Below are 15,818 nucleotides of genomic sequence, written 5' to 3'. Positions count from 1 at the left end.
TGTGTGAATCTCAGATTAATGCAATTAAGAGTGACAGGGAGCTGGGGCTTGGCTCTGGGATGCCCACCACTCAGGAAAGACAGGAAACTGACCAGTGCAGCAGCACTGTTAAGTTTCATGGCTCCTGTGAGTGGCGGGCAGATGGGAGCCATGCGCTAGCTGGTCAGTTTCCCTGCTTCTGTCAGTGGCGACAGCCAAGAGCCTGACTCTCGGCTGCTATCACTGACAGGAGCAGCTGCCACTCCTGACAGGAGAGGGGGAACCATTCCTGTCAGGAGCGGCAGCCTGACTCTCGCTGTCCCTGACAGGAGAACTTTCACCACTCCTGTCAGGGGCAGCACCCTCCCTGCTCCTGTCAGAGGCATGAGAGTCAGGATGCCACCCCTGACAGGAGCCGTTTCATAGATCCTCTCAGTGGCGACAGACTGACTCTTGGCTCCCGCCACTGACAGGAAGAGCGCTGGTCAGTTTCCCCTCTCCTGTGAGCAGTGGGCAGCCCAGGGCCAGGCTCTAGGCTGCCCACCACTTACAGGAGACAGGAAACTGACTAGTGCTGCTACACTGGTCAGTTCCCTGGCTCCCCAGAGTTATGGGAAATTTGACTTATGTGGGGTTGTGAAAGAACACAACCTCCGTGTAAGTTGGAGGTGTCTACTGTAAAAAAATAAATAAATAAACCATCAAAGGCTTACAGTTGATTAGTGTAGCTGTGTCTACACCACAGAATTCTGTCGACAGAAGTCACTGGGACAGATATTTCCTGACAGAACTTCTGTCTACAGAACATGTCCACACCTAATAAAGGCCGCCCCGTCAACACCCTCTGTTGACAGAGAGCAGCCAGACTGCCCATCCCTCTATCAACAGAGCAGCCAACCGGAAGTTCTGCAAGCCAGAAGCGTTCTTTGTCAACAGAGGGCCGCCCCCAGAGCATCTATACTTTTTTTTGTTGACAGAATCTGTTGACAGAGGGGCTATGCCTCGTACGGTCAAGACAGAACTCTGCTGGGAAAACTGCTGCCATCTGTCGACAGATTCCCAACAGAACGCATTTGTAGTGTAGAAGCTCCCTAGCTTTGTCACCAGAAGGCCTCTTCTGTCAACAGACCTCTTTAGTGTAGACCCACCCCCACCTTTTGTATGTATGTATATCTCAGTGATAATTTGTCCTAACTGTGCATATCTAATCTCCACTCATAATTCAATTCCAGCAGCACACCTGCCAACAATGAAAGGTTTAACGCTATAAACATTTGGACAGAACCCCCCTCCCCACCAGACTTTTTATGCCACTGCAATTGGTAACTAACATGTTCTTGAAAGTTCTCTCAGACTGTTAATAGGCCCATCAACAAGGAAAGCAATGGGGGCAGTTGCCCCAAGCCCCTTTGAATTGCTGCAGCAGGGCAGCTGCGCCACTGTATGTGGCGGTGAAGTAGCTGTGAGGTAGCCTGTGAGCCCAGTGACTCTGAGGGCCAAAAGCCCTTGGCTCTACCCCTTCTGCCTTTGGCCCTGCCCCTTCCAGGGTGTGCCGCTGGGCTCTCCTCCCACCTTGCCCTTGCCCTGAGGGCTGCCACAGCTGTTGGCCGCATTGATAGAGGCCTGCTCTGAAATCACTGGAGATATGACAATTTACCCCAACCATGGATTTGCCCCTCAGATGTAAGCAAGGGTGGGCCCAAAACCAAACTGTGCATCACTGCTTGGATGCCTCCCCAAATGGATATTTTGTCCTCAATGGAAAACTGGTTGAAACATCAGGAGTTATGGCAGTGTTCATATCCTGGTCAATCTGAATGTCTTTTTCAAGTCAGAGATTGATCCTTGATAACAGACCTTGGGGCTGTTATTTTAAGTTAATTTTACAAGCATGTGTCAAAGTTCAGATGAATGTGTCACAATGTTGCTGTCTGCATGTTGCAGTACAGTGGATCTCTACTTGGAAACAACACGGTATCTTTTATTTTTCATTCATAAACGTGACATTTTAATAAAAATAATGGTTAGGTCTGTTCAAAAGTGGTATCAGAGCAAAATAAGCATGCTTATTTAAGCAGACTAAACTACTTAAAGCCAAATTTAAGACACTGTTTCCTCTTCAGACTAGCTTTCCATCTGTTCCATATTTTTCAAAAGTGTAATACTATCAAATTAGCAGTATCCCTTCTATCTAATTTTGACAGCTCTCTTATTTTCCCTGCTTGAATGGCAAAGTGTACACTCATTTGGGGAAAGACCAAACGTTTCATGGTGTAGTCTTCTAGCAGTCCAGAAATGATCTCAGGATTTATGAGTATCCCGTATAGTACCCTGAGAAAATGTGAATAATTGCAGACATGACAGATGGCCTGCAAGGCCTGAGTGATTGGTTGCTCTGAGACAGCAGTAGAAGACAGGTGCTGCAATGTAAGGACTATAAGGCTGTGGCCACACTTGGCCAAAAGTTCAATTCAGCACCTCATTAGTAATCTTCAAAACGGCCATGCAAATGGCCATTATGAAGATTACTAATGAGGCGCTGAATTGAATATTCAGCACCTCATTAGCATTAGGACGCTTCCGGCCACAGCACTTTGAAAGCACTGCCTTTGAACATGCACGGCTCAGCGCGGCTACACAGGGGTCCTTTTCGAAAAGACCCCACACATTTTGAAATCCCCTTATTCCTCGCGGCTGAGGAATTTGCATGGCCATTTTGAAGTTTTGGCCTAGTGTGGCCACAGCCTAAGTGTTCAGAGAGTAGAATTATTTTATATTTATGCACTCATGTCACTCCCAAAAATGAAGCCAACAAGCAGGGGGAAAGCTTGACTTGCACATGCATGCCTCACAACAAAACATTGCAGCTAGGTTTAATTTTTAGGCCTAGTACCAAATCACTAACAAAAGCAATATTGCCTTTAACTTTCAGTGTTATATAAATGGCTTCTTCTGACAAGAAAATTTAGCAAAACCTTCAAGAGTCCATTCTAGAATAAGAAGTTCTTAAAAAAAACATAAACAATGGCTCTTCTTTTATATTCTTGAAGATGCCTTGGTACACAGCCTTCACTAGCAGCTGCTGGCATCATAACCACTACTACTGCTGAAGATAACTAAAGATGCTTCCTTCTTGAATGACAGACTGGAAAAAATTATTCTGCTGAAATTGGAAATCAGTGTCTATTTAGAAACCTGCTGTATAGTCAGGAAATGAAATAGTTTCCCTTTTACTTGCTGGTGACCGTGTATTCCTAAATACGTGCCTTTCCTGTCCGGAAAAAATTAATGCCATCGCTGTTTGGAGACCTGGAGAGTAGCAAATGTCTTTTGTACTTGTAGAAAAAGGCACTAAAGCGACCTATGAGTGGAAGGGGTGGGGCTTAGGCCAGTCAGCTCCCCCACCCCCGTACTCTCTCAGAGCCAGGTATGGAGCAGTGGCACACCACTGCCACAGCTTTTGAAAGAGGCCCTGAGCTACCAGCACTGCTACTTCAGCAGCAACCAGAGCTCCAGGCTGCTTTGATATACCAGGCCCCAGGGTAACTGCCCCTTTGCCTTCCGCACTGTAAATGGGCCTGTTTGTGCTCACTAAAAACTTACACTGAATTTATTCCAGCTCATCCCAGCCATCCAATATAAGGAACTGGTGACAGGTATGCCTGGTGTTTAGCAGCATTTTCTGTTCTCACAGATAGGCTGACTTAATAATCATCTTCTTTTCATGGAGTATGGAATTAAGAACCTGATCCCATAAACCCTGCAACTATCACTGTAGCAACAGAAGATCACAGATTACTGTTTTTGGTTCTCTGTGCCTTAAATATTGAGTCTGTTCTGGTATGGCTATGGTCTGAAGAAGTGGGTCTGTCCCACGAAAGCTCACCTAATAAATTGTTAGTCTTTAAAGTGCAATTTGACTGCTTTTTGTTTTTGTAGCAACAGCTACTGGTACTCTGCATCCTTTAAGATATAATCCTACATGCCCCTGCATTCAGCCTGTTAAAACATCCACCTTCCATTGCTTTTTTTTTTATTATATGCCTGTGTATACACCCCTCTCTTAGTTTGTCTTTTGTCCAATACAGATGAACAACTGAATCAAGCAGAAGGCCTTGCAAACCCTGTCACATTTTGACTATTGTTCAGAGAAAGTAGTTTTAGGGGTTTAGTGTATGGAAGCTGCACAGAGTGTGCTAGTTTTTTCCTTTTTTACAATGCCATGCCACAATATTGCAGAGCAATTTGCAAACCAGAGTGTGGTTAATGCTAACTTAGGACCTAGAACAGTAATACTGATCAGTCATTCCTTGTAAAGTGTTTGGAGAGCTACTGATGTAAAGTGCTGTGTAAGAGCTAGATATTGTTATAAAGTCAATAGAACTGGTTTAACTGAGGTTGGAAATAAACCTACAAACATTATCACAGAGCAAGAGTCGGGATTTGATTTCTAGATGTTCGTATTGTTTCTAGGCACTTGGTTATTATGTGTTGAGTGCAAGACAGGTAACTAAGATGTAAGAAAACACAATATAATTTAAGTACCTATTCTCATCACAGATACTTGAGGGAATGACATATAAAACATCCATTAATGTCATAAGATTTTGCCTAGATAATTGAATTCTGACAGATGACACTATACCCTCAAAGCACGCAAAAGAAGACTGTTTCTGAATAACACAAAATCAAGTATGTGGTTCCTAAGCCTGAATTCATCCATCTTCTGCCTTAGCTCATGCAAGATGTATAAGTACATTTGAATTTTACAACATTTGCTGTGCAGGTCAGAGATTAATGCCAGTTGCTTTCATTATATTTGATGCAAAATCTCTAAGGGGGACCTGAAAAAATGAGAATGTGGTACAGAGAACAAAATGAATTGCAAATACTCATAAGTGTTAAGCACTTGCTGATGGTGCATGGAAATCTCTGAAAACGGTCTATTTAGAGACCGTTCAGCAGCATCAAATAGAGATCCCAGTGGGGATCAGCACAGCATAAGCTGCAGGGGATAAAGGTACTGGAATTAAAAGGACCTGTCATACAGACAGACAGCTTCTGCGATCAAACTTCTGGTGAATACTGTAGTTGACAAATTTGAATAATTATTCTAATGATGATTAATGCTTTTGCACTCATAGTTTTTCTTCCCTTATGTGGAGCTCAATGCATTACATGAAGTAAGACTTTTAACTCTCTAGGAGAAAGGGAAATCATATTACCCTTTACTGATTGACAGTGCAGACATATAAGGGAACATCCTGTCTCTCCTTTGCTGCCTGAGGGAGGATTTTGTGAGCCTGCACAGGAAGGACATCAGTGCCCATTGCCCACTACAGAACCCACCTCTGCAGGGGATGGCAGTCACTTATCACATACTATGGCATACGATTGACAGTGAATAGGGATAGATGGTTGCGAGCTGGTGAACCCCATGCTCTTCTGACCCACCAACCATCATGCTCCGTAAAAAGGTTCAACAACAGACACAGAGAGGGCCCTTTGCTGGGCATGAGAAAATCCATACTAACCAGATCATTAACTTTTTCTTTGTAGACTATTTCATGGCATTTTATGCATTGTCTATATTTTATGCAGTAGATGGTAGCTGAGCATTCTTCTAAATTTTGTAGAGAATCCTGGCCTTATCTGAGATTAGACACTGAAAGAGCAACAGTCAGTATGGCAAGCAGAATCAATAATTCACATTTTTTTCATTTTTATCACTGCCAGGAAAACATAGTCTATGTTTCTTAGAAGATCATTGACTCTGCTTCTCATTCTTCACCCAAAGTACCAGTCTGTTAGTAACAAGTCAGTTACCATGGCGAGCATTACTTTATCAGATTATTGGCCAGAGTCTGATCTCAGTCAGAACTAGTAAATATGGAATAGTTCAATTGAAGTCAGTGACATTTCTATTAGCGTAAATAAAGAGGCAAAGAATAAGGACATGTTCTGGACCAAGAACATAACAGAAACAGAAGAGATCTGAAATTAGGAAGCTCTTTATTCTAGAAGACAAATGCATGAAGTAAATCTAATGGGTGGAAGTTAGCTTTTAAAGGCTGTGCCTACACTACCACCCTCCTTTGAAGGAAGGGTGGTAATTAGGGTGTTGGGAGTTTACTAATGAAGTGCTGCGCTGCACATGTAGCACTCCATTAAGCAAATTCCCCCCTGCGGCAACTTGGAAGTTTTAAACTTCAAAGTACTGGCACACGTCTAGCCACGGCTCACCCGCCGGTACTTCGAACTGCCAGATCAACTTCGAAGTCCCTTTACTCCTCAAAATTTTATACAAGGGGATGTGACTTATTCCCCATCTCTTGATAGCTTCTGAATACCTTTCTGGAAGCTATGTTTCAACCACACACAAGTTATACATTAGTCAAACCCATGTTACTGGGGCTCAATATTGAGATCACTGGGTGAAATTTCATTGCCTGTGATATATAGGAGGTCAGACTAGATGATCCCCTGACCTTAATCTCCATGAATATATGGAGACAAGAAGGTTTCTCTCCCTTCCGCCATCCTTATGTAAAACAAGTTTTTAAATCCATTTAGATGTCCCTTTTTGACATTCTTTAGCTTCAGTTTTTCTCCATCAGCCTAATCTTTTCCCATCAAGCTGCATGCTAATCCCATTCTGCTAGACTCCTTAAACTAATAAAAGATTTGGGTGACATTTCAGAAAGGGCATCGCATTAAGCAGCAACTTTCCCATCTCATCAGATCACACAGTGCAAAATGTAGTGAGCGGTCCATTAATCTTATGGTAACGAGGTGTCTTTCTGAATGGAGACCTCCTTCTTGATCAATATGAAGGGCAGGGGGATAATGAGGACATGGATGCTCAGCGTCACTGGCAACTTTGCCAGGAGGTAGCGGATCCATAAAACGCTCTGATGTCGGAAACAGCTCCTGTCACTGCACCATTCTGCCACTGACAATTGAGAGCAGGCTCCCACTAGGATCTGTCACCTCATGTGCTGTCTGCAGATAATGAGCTTTCCTCTATGTTCAAATTAGTGGCATAAAACTGTTTAACAACTTTGGCTTTGCTCTAACATGGAATCAATTAGGAACAGCAGCTGAATCAAGAGTAAATTTTCATGCCTCTCTCACTAAGCCTGCATCACTGGTGAAAATCACTAACAAAACCCTTTGTTCCTTCCCAGGGTAGAGAGAATAATACAGACCTAATCACTGGCCTTCCTGTTCCAGTACAGGGCCTGCTGATATCGTTGCCTTGCCTAACTAGTCTTTATACCATAATAATAGAAATCAGCCTACTGATTTATTTTTGTTTGTTACATATATCTCAGTTCCCAAAAGGAAGAGGCAGCAATTACAGAGAGAGGCAATTAAACATCTGTCTTGTTTCTGAAGGACTAAAATCTCAGATGAAGAACAGAGAAAATTTTTAGGAACAACTTTAAATATCATCCTATTTACCTGCTTATAAACTGCCTCTTTATAGTTGCTGTGGTAAGGTTTAAGGGCAAGACAAGCTGGGCAACCTCACCAGCATATAAAATAAAGCCTCATCCTGCAGTGACATCCATGCAGGAAGATCTTGGCACCTAACACCGAATTCAAAAGGCCCTCTGTTGGTTCAGGGGTATGATCACATGGAAGAAGTTTGGCAGACCAGGGACAATGAAAGTCAGGCTGGGGCAAGCTCTGTTGAAGGAAAGAGTGTGGGAACTGGCAATCAGGGTCCTAATAAACGAAACCCACTTTACGTATGGTTTATACTCTTTTTGTATCTCTCTCTCTTGTGGTTAATGAATAGATTTGCTCTTGCATCCCTTGGAGGGTTCGAAATTTCAAACTGCAAGCTTCTAGGATCCTGTCTCACGTTTCCTCTTCTCTTTGCTTACAGTTCCATTAGCTATCAGCTTTTGTTGTTGATGTAGGTATCTGTGAAATCACATTACTTCCTCACTCTTAGGATAGGAAATAACTGCAATAACTCATATATAACTGGGTAGTACCTGATAATAAACTACTGAGTTCTTCTCAGAAGTTAACACAAGCTTCCTAATTTTGCAGTTTGTGATGATAAAAGATTCCCAGTTAACGAAACAGGTATAGTAGGCATTTGAGAAGAAAAAAGGAAAAGAGCTTGTCATTTTCTCTGACAAAGATTTTCACAGCAAGTACCACCTCTGCATCTTTAGGGGAACAGCGTGTCCTATAACAGCTTAGATGGAGGGTCTTACCTGTACACTGTGGTAGGTGGAGAGTTCAGTGTGTCGTAGATAAGCCTCACATGTCCTTGGTACAACTCCAAAGCCAAAGGGTCATTGTCCCCTTTGTACAATAATATGCCATTGTCTTTATCTGTTGCTACCTGTGAAACATCAAAAATTACATGAGGATTATCTGGCGGTACTAAAAAGAGAAACACTAAACCTGTGGTATATGGAAGGATCCTGTATTTAAACTAACAACTCTACTAACATTTTTAAAACCGGATACAAGAGCAGTAGCATGCACATTCCCTCAAACTGCCTCAAACTTTGACCTTGGGCAGAGGAGAAAATTAACCACCCATTCTATCCTTGGTCTCTCTTAAGATTGCCGACAAAGGTTTTGACTTCAAAGCTGAATTTTGCGAGGTGGGCTCTAGGTATTGGATGGCCGGAGCCATGAAATTCATTTTATAGGCCGTGGAGTTATAGGCCTCAAGAGCTTTGGTCAGGTGAATTAGTTCAATTCTGCAAATCATGTTATGCTAAGATCCATTCCCATTTTCAGATTAATTACTTAGGCCCTTTGCATTGTGTACCCTAACATGTGTGCCATGAAGTACAAATGATCATGGGCTGTGAATTTTAAATCTTGCACCTTCAAATGTTACTGGAAATTGAAAATCCAGTTGTGGAAATCTTGCATCTCACTAGAGTATGTGATTAACCCTGATGTAGTGTCTTGGTATAAATGAGATAGTGACAGAGATGTCAGTCAGCAGCTGGGCCGTGATACAAAAAAGGACCTGCTACCGCCACTAGTCCCAGGAGTCTCTTGTTAGTTAAAGTGGTATTTTAGAAGGCAAAGGGGCACAATCCTAACTCCAGTCTTTCTCTCTTGAATTTTCATAAGTAAACTGTGACTGTTTTTCGGCAGCACGTGATTCATTTCACAATCCCTACTGAGCCAGAGCTTGAATCTGGGATTGAGAAAGGCAAAGTATAGAGTAAATTAAGTTTACCAAAATTGAAAACAAATAAACTTGAGAAAATTTTAGTCTGAACATGGAGATTCTGTCAACATGAACAGAAACTAAATGCCTAATGTGCCTAATGGATTATATGTTATGAATTATTCACCCAACTCTTGCTATTACTAAGCCAGGCTGATGATTTTCATCCTAAAAGATACGCAAAAGCCTAACCCACAGATGATAAACCCACCTTTCCAAGAGGTGCTCATGAGGGAGAAGTAGAACATGAAGTACTTTGAACAAAATTTAGGGTTATTTTGGCAACAAATATTGTGAAGTTCTTTTCTTTTAATGGCAATTAAGTGACAAAACTAAACAGTTAAATATTTTAATCTATTTTTATTTAAACAAATGCTCTTCCTGGCTCCTTAGGAAAGCATGACTTTCATTCTTTTATGAGTATATTTTAATAAGAAGTTCTCTTTAACACCTTTTAGTGGCCAGAAAGTTACTGTTGGCAATTAATTAGCAGATGCAGAAACAATATTTATACCAAAAAATAAGTTTTGAGAACACCGACTGTGGGTGTTCTATATAATAAACAAGCCTGGCCTTTGCCTTATTGGCTGGAGACATTCACTCCTTGTAATTTTTATTTAAAGGGAAAATGTCAAGAGTTTCAAGGTCTGAACTTAGCCTATGCTACAGTAGAGCTTTAGAGAATGTCAGACTTCCTAGCATCTTTGAGAGATTTTCATATGATTTGAAATGAAAGAATTGGAAAGAGTAAAAAAAGGAGAAAGTAATATGTCTACATAGAATGAACTGCGCTCTCATATAAACTGAGTATACAAACTTATCCTCTGTGTTATCTACATCATGTGTCATTATTTTTTAAATAGGCAACTTACAGAAAGATGCTACACAAGTCATGCCAGATGAAAAACTTTCAAATGGTTGAATCTTCAGGAGGTCTTTGATATAAATGTTAAATTCTGATCCTATGATCTCAGATGGTTTCCTTAGTTTGAAATAAATTCACCTATCATAGAAGGCGTTAATCTAAATGCGCAGTGGCAATGTTAGGCCCAAAACTGAACTTGTTAAAGTTAGGGGACAGAGTCCCATCAACTTCAGCTGCCTTGGGATCAGGGCCATGCATTTGGGCAACATGCTTCATGAATATTATTTGTAGATTTTTCTGTGACAGACACAGCAATTTACAATATCAGTTCAGTCAACAGAACAAACTTGCTATAAACCATATAAATAAGCCTTTGGAAAAAAACCAATTTTCAGTACTGAACTTTAGTCCCTTTTTCACAGTCTTTCCCACTGGTATTTTGATTAGGGGTGTACTTACAATGGGATAGACCTATTCAGGGTCGAACTTATGGAGTTCAGTTTCGTGTGTCTGGTAAAGACGGGTGAAATCAATCTCTCTGGGGTCCACAGTCAACCCCTTGTACTCTTCTCATGAGGTGTAAAGGACATCAACAAGAGCAATGCTCTTGTCGACCTCCCACAGTGAGGACAGACCTTACAGTCGACTGCAGATACATTATTTCTACCTATGCATTGCCGTACCTAGAATTGCATACCTGCAGTCGACTGTGAGGTCTAGAATGGACCAAGCCTATGTCTAATTTACAGTCTAACAAGTAGTTATGGAATATAATTTGCAACATTAGAAGCCTTTTAAAACTGAGAAAGCAAAATGAAGGAAGACATGCATTAATCTCCCTTTCTCACGTATTCCAATTCAACCTTTGAAATGCCATGCTTTTTCCATTGTGGGATAGTAGCAGTTCAGGTGCATAATCAGTGGTATATGGAAGAGACCTATTATGTCAGATTGCTTTTATATTTCTCTTTTCTCTTGAATACAAACTGTTAAAAAGGGTAAGATTTTCCAGTCTGTAATCTTGTCCGCTGGAACAATAATTATAACTGAAATGACATAGGCATATTTTAAAATTGTATTTGTATGTCCAAATGACTTCCAAAATACATGGACCTAATATTGGGTTTAGTGGCTCCAATCCAAAGCATCTGTGAACCAGAAAATACAAACTGCCGGAGAGGCATGGTAACCATAATGTTTATTTTCAACTGTTTTTTACGACACAAAGCAAAACAAAGTAATCTAAGTAGACATTTAACAAAAACCTGCACACTTTTGTCTAAGTGCACAAGCACAGCAATGCCTGAGGAGTCTGATTTCTGGAAAAAGCCATTTCAAGCAGCATCTTTTTATAATGCTACACTGTACTGTTAAGCATTTACTTATGAAGAATGAAAGGCTGCCCTGTATATCAGCAGCCAGGCAGGGAAATTTGCAGATAGCATCTCTGTTTAAGCTGCCAATGCCACCTTGTTTTGCAAGGGATGGTGGAGAAGTTGGGGCAGGGAAAGATGGGGTCAAAAGAGGCCCACAGTTATCTCAGTTGCTCCCTAATGTGGCAGCACAGTTGCAGAGCAGCCACTTGCACCTGCTCAACAAGGTCCCAAGTGTCTGTCATTCTGTGGGTCAGTAAATGTACCTCCTCTGGAATGAAAAGCACTAAACGGTTACCTCTGGGCTGACAGATGAACCGTTAACTCTTCCGTGCAACATACCTGCAGGGAGATGTTTGCCTGAGGACGGATTTTGGCTGACGGCAGCTCCACGTAGGAATCCTTCCCAACAAAGTTGACGGTGATGAGTTTCTCACATTTTTGGCCAGCGAAGCCAGCCAGGCACCGGCAGACTGGTTCATGATGCACCACAATGCACTGAGCCCCATTCTGACATTCATAGTGGTCACAAGGGCTGGTCTGTAGAAGAACCATTGGTGGAGGATTTTCACAGAAGAGTCCGCTATAAAGGGGAAAAAGGAAACCACCGGTAATTATCACAACCCTTCAGCACTCTGGCAGCATCCTCAGGCTGTGATAGTCAAACATCATACCGTATTGTGACTCCCCAAGTCTAACATGCCCCATGGCATTATGACTCCCAGCTGTTCACAGATATTTGGAGGATGCCATTTCAAATTACATGCATACAAAGAGGGTATCATTAGGCACAGGACTGAACCAAACCACAGATCTGATTCTCACCTTTCCTACACACATGTGCCCTTTGAAACATTTCGAACGCACACTTTGCAGATTGAGCCGCTCCCTAGTTTTACAACAGCAGCCATGAGGCCAAAGCTCTGCTTTAAGGGTTTTAAAAGCTCCCCTGATTTGCTTTACTGCATGGCTGTGTCTGTTCTGTAATCCAAGATGTGACTGCGGCATGGGTGGATATATCCATGGAAGTATGACTAAAAATATGTCAAGACTGTTGAATGGACTTCAGCACACACTGGTCAGACAAGCAAGCTGCAGGCCATATTCACGTTGCTAGCCCAATGCTTACATCTGTACTTTCATGTCTGCAATGGTATGCTTAGCTGCGCTACTGAGAAAGAAACTTGCCTGTGTGCGCCTACCTGAGCTGCAGTCACACCTCAGACAGCACCAGAGACATATTCTATATGAGTGTAAACAAGAAGGCTACGTCTACACGTGCACCCAACTTCGAAATAGCTTATTTCGATGTTGCGACATCGAAATAGGCTATTTCGATGAATAACGTCTACACGTCCTCCAGGGCTGGCAACGTCGATGTTCAACTTCGACGTTGCTCAGCCCAACATCGAAATAGGCACAGCGAGGGAACGTCTACACGCCAAAGTAGCACACATCGAAATAAGGGAGCCAGGCACAGCTGCAGACAGGGTCACGGGGCGGACTCAACAGCAAGTCGCTCCCTTAAAGGGCCCCTCCCAGACACACTTTCATTAAACAGTGCAAGATACACAGAGCCAACAACTAGTTGCAGACCCTGTATATGCAGCACGGACCCCCAGCTGCAGCAGCAGCAGCCAGAAGCCCTGGGCTAAGGGCTGCTGCCCACGGTGACCACAGAGCCCCGCAAGGGCTGGAGAGAGAGTATCTCTCAACCCCCCAGCTGATGGCCGCCATGGAGGACCCCGCTATTTCGATGTTGCGGGACGCGGATCGTCTACACGTCCCTACTTCGATGTTGAACGTCGAAGTAGGGCGCTATTCCCATCCCCTCATGGGGTTAGCGACTTCGACGTCTCGCCGCCTAACGTCGATTTCAACTTTGAAATAGCGCCCGACGCGTGTAGACGTGACGGGCGCTATATCGAAGTTAGTGCCGCTACTTCGAAGTAACGTGCACGTGTAGACGCAGCTGAAGTGTGCTTTCTCTGGCAACGTGATCTATTTCTGAACCTTAAGGTACCTGACACCATTTTATTCGCTAGGCAGTTTTTCAATGATGCTGCTTCTAGCAGCCAAAGAACCATCAGATCCCTCTTAGATGAGCTTCTGGTTATGTTAAAGGACTAAAAAAGTTCTGAGGAAAGCCTGGCCTACAGTAGCTAGAGGTGGCTAAAAACAGGCCTGACACATCTGAGCCCTCAGGAAAACTGAGGTGAGGAGAGGCTATTCAGATTCAGATCCAAACCTTGTGTCTGACTTTTATCTGTCTGATAGGCTGTGCCAAAGCCATGCATACAAAAAAATCTGAATGTTGGATCTGATCTGGTCTCTCTGGCTTGGGTCCACATCTACAACCACAGGTATGGTTCAATTTTCTGTGTTGTTGCCATGATTCCATTATGTTTGGAGTTTGTTCCATATTATTGGCCTTCTTCACCAAGCCAGAATGATGAAACTTTACTGAAATATCAAAAACAATAGCGTGTATGTGTGTATGTATTCAGGAAGAGTGTGAAAAACTGCTGTGGTCTTTCACAGCAGATTGAAACTCTCTACCCAGTATGTCCGTTATGTTCATACCATCCATGAGCACTGAGAGGCAGCCACATTAGGCAGGCAGTTGGTTAATTCCACTGACATGCTCAAGCAGAAAAGCGCATCAAATGCACCTGCCGTATGCTGTGAAGTTCCTAATTACAATAGCTTTCCAAAACCTACAAAACCTTTGCATTCATGAATACAGCATGAAGTTCTGAGATCATTTGGAACCACTGGAGCTTGTGAATAGTAAATGAAATGATGAAAAAATCTTTGCTCAGTGCACAGATAATGCAAACAGAGCTTTGTTGTTTTGCATTCTCAGTGCTCATAGATGCTTCACATTCCAAACATGGTATCAATGGCCTTTTTGATAAGAGGGTAATGGATAGTGTTCCCTCGAATCTTTTTCCATCTATGGGCAGAATAAATTTTGTTATGTGCACAAAGGCATGAGCACACCACCATTAGATACACCATTCCGTCAGCTGTGGGCACTCTGCCAGTCAGCTGGGCAGCACCTGAATCTCTCCTGTGTGGCTGCCCACAGGCTCATCTTACAGGGAACATTGGTTATGGAAGCCCTATTCAAACACACAAATTGCTAGAATACCTGGTCAAGTTCTGGAAAATTAAAAGTCAACTTATCCTGCTGGGAATGTCCTGTCCTGTAGGGAAAGTCCACCAAGTAACAATTCTTATTTGAAAAAAACAAAAACAAAAACAAAAACAAAAACAAAACAAAACCTCCCATCCTGTAAGGAGCTGAAACCTCCAGGACTTTATATAGAAAGCATTCCCAGCTAAGATTAGACTACAATATTAATCCTTTTACCAAATAGTACTACTAGGAGTGCAATGGCTGTTAGCAAATAGGACAGCTGTTGTGTATTCAGTAGGAATTCCAGCATAGCCAGTAAGTGTGGATTATGGCGTCCTCTACTATTCACTATTGATGTCCTCATAAGTAAGTTACCAGATCAAGTAAATAGTTTAACTTCTCACTCACAAGGTGGCTTGAGCGCAGAACACTAATATTCCACTGCTGTGTCAGCATAGTGTTGGACTTAAATCTACAAATCTTTCAGTAACCAACTGGGCCATTCGGGCACCACATAATAGAGGTATTTGCATCTGAGGAAAGATGGATGGGTCAAACACAGAGGGCTATCAAAGCTGGTGATGTTACTCTGGATTTAAAGGACATTTGAGAGCAGCATTTGGCCCACGATTTTATAAACAGAAGAGTAATTAAAGTGTTAATCACATTTTAGATTCTTCACTTGAACCTCTTTCCACAACACTTCTGCTTTCACAGCCATCTTGAGGGTATCCCTGATTTGGGGGCACTACAGATGCAAGAGGGAACCTCTGTTTTCCTTTTTCTTGCTTGCTGTTGGCTTCCTGTCCTTTTTGTTGGGCAAATAACCTCGTATGAATAAGTAAGTGGCTAAATCCTGAAAGAATAAACAGCTGGACTCCACCTACTTCTGGGGGCGGCCAGTGGGGCCTAATGATGTCCTCACCCCCATCTACACACATTGTTTGTACTAATGGAGTCTGTTAAATGTGAGTTGTACCACAGTAATCGTCCTGTTAACGCTCCCTCAAATCCACAGCTTGGCCCTGCATATGGCAGCATCATCACTGCAGACAGGAATCTGTTATATAAGCCTGTGAGGTGGGAGTGGGGAAAGAGGCGTCAAAGTACTGCTTGGCAGGCCTGGCCTTCGTTGCTCACACTGCCTCTGCCTACTTTACCACATGTGTCATCCAGGGGACAGTGGGGCCAACAGCCACCATGAGCTCAGGGGCAAGGTGTGTGGGGGCCAGGTTCATGCCT

At 42.7% G+C, this 15,818-nt stretch overlaps 1 protein-coding gene across 2 annotated transcripts in view; it reads right to left on the bottom strand.

Annotated features, from left to right (window-relative positions):
- Positions 1-15,818, bottom strand: part of SLIT3 (slit guidance ligand 3) — a 738,435-nt gene that overhangs the window by 14,212 nt on the left and 708,405 nt on the right. For both annotated transcript variants that reach the window (XM_075009368.1, XM_075009369.1), the window contains 2 exons: positions 11,777-12,017; positions 8,214-8,344 (listed from right to left, as the gene is read on the bottom strand). In XM_075009368.1, coding sequence (XP_074865469.1) covers positions 8,214-8,344; positions 11,777-12,017 — 372 coding nt within the window. The remainder of the gene's footprint in view (positions 1-8,213; positions 8,345-11,776; positions 12,018-15,818) is intronic.

Source organism: Carettochelys insculpta, chromosome 15 (assembly GCF_033958435.1).
Source record: "Carettochelys insculpta isolate YL-2023 chromosome 15, ASM3395843v1, whole genome shotgun sequence".
Taxonomy (NCBI): Eukaryota; Metazoa; Chordata; order Testudines; family Carettochelyidae; genus Carettochelys; species Carettochelys insculpta.
This window is presented reverse-complemented; position numbering and strand designations above follow the sequence as displayed.